General features: G+C 51.2%; 1 protein-coding gene across 1 annotated transcript; it reads right to left on the bottom strand.

Annotated features, from left to right (window-relative positions):
* Positions 1–2,476: 2,476 nt before the first annotated feature.
* Positions 2,477–4,201, bottom strand: LOC112881711 (UDP-glycosyltransferase 90A1-like). Its single transcript, XM_025946536.1, has one exon. The coding sequence runs from the start codon at positions 4,069–4,071 to the stop codon at positions 2,596–2,598; it is 1,476 nt and encodes a 491-aa protein (XP_025802321.1). The 5' UTR covers positions 4,072–4,201; the 3' UTR covers positions 2,477–2,595.
* Between the last annotated feature and the right edge of the window lie 476 nt (positions 4,202–4,677).

The following is a 4,677-nucleotide window of genomic DNA, read 5'->3' on the forward strand; positions in this document are numbered from 1 at the left end:
GCGGCGCTCCGCGGGCGAGGGGAGGGGGCGCGGCCTGGCGGCGCTCAGTGGGGGGGGGGGATGGCGGTGCTCAGGGAGGGGGCGCGCGGCGCTCGGGGGAGGGGGGGGCCTCAGGCGGTGGGGCGGGCGGCGCTCAGGGTGGGGGGCGGCGGAGCGGGGGGACCTGGCGGCGCGGGGGTCGGGGAGGCCGGGGGTGGGGAGGCCGGGCTGCTGGGGGGGGGGGGGGGGGCGGAAGCGCGGTGGTGGGCCGGCCGGACTGCTGGTGGGCCGAGGGTGGGTGGGATAGGAAGTGGACCGGCCGGATGGTGGTCTGCTGGGCCAAATTTAGCTGTAGAGCGTGTTTTGCTCCACCTAATTTTTAATTTTTTTGTAATTTTGCAGTGTACTTTATATAGCTGTTAAAGGATCAAAAAATTGAGGTGGGGCGATGGCCCACCTTGCCCCCACTGTGGGTCCGCCCCTGCAACGAACCGCCTCATGCAATAATGCTGTAGGTTTTGCTTCCTCTAAACCTCCTTCGTCTGCTTGCACCACCGCTGTCTGGCACCCTTTGACTAGTTTAGTGCATGAACACACGCTAATACCACTTGTTAATCCTCGCTAACATGGAAGTGGTTGTGATTGTGATGAGCTGCTTCATTCGTGCAACCATGCATAAAAAAGGCTTGAAAATCACAAGTTCTTTGGCCCCAACAGTTTTTTCTCTCAAGGTAACAAATCGATAAACTTCCTTGAACAAAAAAGCCATGATTATTAATTTAAGCTGTCCCGTGACCCTCGTTATTAGTATAAGTTTACACTGAGGTAGCTACTTTTTACCAGAAGTCTGCAAATTTAACTGGGAAGCTAGCTGTTGGACGGGGATACGATCGAGTTCAAAACCAGCTGCCACACTCGCCGATCTGTCGAGGAGCTCCTAGGCACGCGGCCCTTAGCAGCTGCAGATGCAATTGCTGCTCCCGTCGGTGGCTTTGCCAGGAGCCCAGGATATCAATCAACACAGTTACACAGCATGCCACAAAAGTCGTCTCTCCTCATCATGTCATTTTCAGCTAACGTCTCGTCAGCCTTGGAGACGGAGATGAGTGACCAACAACAATGCACGAGCACGAGTAGATAACAAGCATTTTTTTTTGTAGCCTAATCAGCAGCTGTATATGTGTAGTTTTCATTCCTTTTCCTCCTGCTGGAAGCTGCTGGAAGAACCAGCCCGGTATTTTGACCTGCACTGCAGCGATCTGTCAGTTCAGTTACATTTGCTTCTCAAAACACTGGAAGGGCCAGAACATGATGCGTTCTAGATTGACTTCACTCGAGCGTTTTGTTGCCATGGCATCGATCGGTGTTTGCTTATGAGGGTCCTGCAGCTGATCTCTGTGCAAACTTCCAACTTTTGCAGCAAGTTGGCTTGTCTCAGCCAGCAATCCATATAATTGTATTTGCAAACTCTATTAGCAGATGAGCTTGTAGGCACCGGTGATGGAATGGGCTTGTTTTCTTCAGTTGTATTTGCAAACTCTATTAGCAATCCTTATCATCAGTTGTATATTTTTTCATCAGTTCTAACTAGTGAAGGTGCACCGGTGAATGGGTTTGTTTTCTCTCAAGCAGAAAGCACTACTGCAAGAAAGCCTGAACAACTGGTAAGCAGTACGATATCAAGTGGCAACAGACTCTGGTGGTTCATTACTGCTCATATGGCTCTGCAAAGGCTGCAAGATATTTCTGAATTCTGACGTATGGACAGCCGATTGGTTGGAATAGTTTAGCCCCTTGCTGATGCGAACGATTCTTTGTGCAAATGGCGCATTACGTCGATGCTAGCTCCAACTGGTCTTATTGGAAATGCATTGTGCAGGTCTTATATATTGATCAACTGTTGGCAAAAGGTGATGTGTAAAAATGTGCATAGAGTATATGGTTCACCGCATACACGTTGAGTTGTTGACATGTTGGGAGAAGAGAGAAGACTGAAGAAAGATGGGGGCCTGCAAATGACTTTATTTATTCATGCTCCCAAAGCTAGATCTACGCTGAACTCCCCTTATATTGGCATAGCTTTGGACCATAGACGATCTTTGGTAAAGACTTCGATCAGTCACTAAAAATATGTGACTGCTTGGTCTTTGGGCTGACCCTTTGCAGCTAGTGTCGGCATGCTACCTATCGGCAAAGACTATTGACGCAAAACTTGCATTGGTGGTGACAATTTCTTTCAGCAAAACTTTTGTCAGAGACACTTATGCAACCATGACACTGCGTACCATGGTGATCAAGTTCACAGTGCGCATAGGTAAAGTTATGGAGCAAGCATACGCATCCCAATATTTTAGATGGAATTCCTCAAAATTTAAAAGAAACGCTTCGCATGCTAAACAAATATATGTGTATGTTCTGAACTTTGACTGGAGAGCTACAGTTCATTTTGCTTCATATTAGTTCATAGTGCAAGATGATTAAAAACAACAAAATAAAATTGACATGCAGAGAGCAGTTATTTTATTCAGAGTTCATAGTTCAAGATGCATGTTGCACACCACCCAATTATTATTTCTAAAGATGATTACAAGCAACAAAAGAACTTCAAAACGCACGCTAAACATCCACCCTCTCGTCCTGGCTCTCCTCTAAACTCACATTCACCTTCTTCACGCACAACTCAGTGATCATGTCTTTCAGTGCTTTCCATGATGGTCCTCCCTCTTCCATGGCTTCCTTAGCACAGGCCGATAGCTCCGCCACGTTCTTCGCTGCCTCCACCTCTTCCTCACCTAGCATGAGCACCCTCACCACCTTCGAAACCTCCTCGCTTGTGACCAAACCCCTGATAGTTCTATCGCTTGTCTGAACTCTCACCGCGATCTTCAACTCATCAACTACGAACTTCGCATTGAAAGGTTGATCAGCATGCATAGGCCAAACCGCTAGCGGCACACCGGCTGCAACACTCTCAAGTACCGAGTTCCACCCGCAATGGCTCAAGAACCCTCGCACAGTTTCATGCTTCAAGATCTCCAACTGGTCCACCCACTCCCTCACCACCAAGCCTCTGCCCTTTGTGCGCTCTTCGAAACCGGAACCAAGGTCAATGTTCTTGGGCCTAACAGCCCATATGAAGTCCACCTCAGCCCGCTCTAGCCCATCCGCGACCGCCTTCAACTGCGACTGCGGGATCGCTGCCAGCGTCCCGAGAGCAACATACAGCACCGCCCTGCCATCGGCCGCCTTGTTGTCGAGCCACTCCATCCAAGAGGGCCGGGCCTTGGGCGGCGCAGTTGCTGGTTGGGCAAGGCAGAGGGGCCCGACGGGCCAGGCCTTGGGGCCCACATGCTGGTTCCAGAAGTCAACGTATGGAGACTCCAGGCCGTGGAAGGTGTTGATGATCAGCCCTTGACTTTCCTCTATGGCCTTGCCCAGCTTACCGTCGAGCTCCAGCATGGGCGCTATGGAGGCCGGGTCGCCGAAGGGCGCCATGAAGTCCTCGAAGGTGAGCTTTATGTGCGGGAACTCCGGCACCGTGAAGGTGGCCGGGTTGCCATCCGCGTCGACGTCGTCGTGCTTCAGCGTCGCGCACGGGTCGTGGCGCACGCGCACCTCTCGCATGACGTGCGCGAACGCCGAGATGCCGAAGAAGGACACCTTGGGGACGCCGAGCCTATCCGCGGACGCCTTCGTCCAGTACAGGAACGGGTCGGTGACGAGGAGGCTGGCCGGCGGCTGCATCTCAGCTAGGGACGCCTCGAGCTGTGGCCGGAGCAGAGACGTGGCGTCGGCGAAGACAGCGAAGGAGGCCAGGCACGTGAGGCCCTCGGCGCTCTCGACGCCCGGCGGGATGCCGGGGACGTCGGCCGGAAAGGTGAGCTCGACGACGGCGGCGTCCGCGCCGGACAGCCCCTCCCGGAGAAAGGCGGCGTTGCCGGGCGTGGTGAAGAAGGTGACGGCGGCGAGGCCGTGGCGGTGGAGGTAGTGGGCGAGGTGGATCATCGGGATCGTGTGGCCCTTGGCCAGGAACGGGAAGATGGCGATGTGAGGGAGCGCATGGGTCTCTGGAGTTGAAGATGCAACAGCCATTGCTAGCTATCACGACGGAGTCGGAAAGTTTTTGCTGTTGTAAGCTGATGGCAGTGTGCTACATACCCATAGCTGCTGCAAGTACATGTAGGAAGAAGCTCACATTTCCATTGGCTCTAAATAAAAAGAAATAAAACTACTTAAATCAGCAGTGGATATATAGCGCCGAGAACTGATCGAAACTAAAAAATTGGAAGGCATCTGTTCTGAATATTTTTAAAAAAGTAGGACCATTTTAATGGTAGCCGATCGATAAAAAAAAAAGTGCGAAGCATGCCAGCGACTGGAGAACATATTCGGTTGGGAGGATAGAGATATCGCATCTGCTTTTCAAGAGAGTAGACGTGGAAATTGAGAGTCGGGTACTTCATTAGCTCGGGGGCTGCTTTTGTGCCCTTGAAGATAGACACGCAGGGGACTACATATTAGAGGTTCATTGAGATGTTGCTTTCTGCTTGTGAGATTCCATTTATTTATTCATTAGCCAATTTTTTATTTGGATGGGCAATGATTGGCTTCAGAATATAAATCGGTCTAATCTCACCCAATTTCAGCTTCCCAGTCGCTCTATCCTTTTATGACAAGATTGTAAGTATCAGTGAATAT

The sequence above is a fragment of the Panicum hallii genome, chromosome 2, assembly GCF_002211085.1.
Source record: "Panicum hallii strain FIL2 chromosome 2, PHallii_v3.1, whole genome shotgun sequence".
NCBI classification, from domain to species: domain Eukaryota; kingdom Viridiplantae; phylum Streptophyta; class Magnoliopsida; order Poales; family Poaceae; genus Panicum; species Panicum hallii.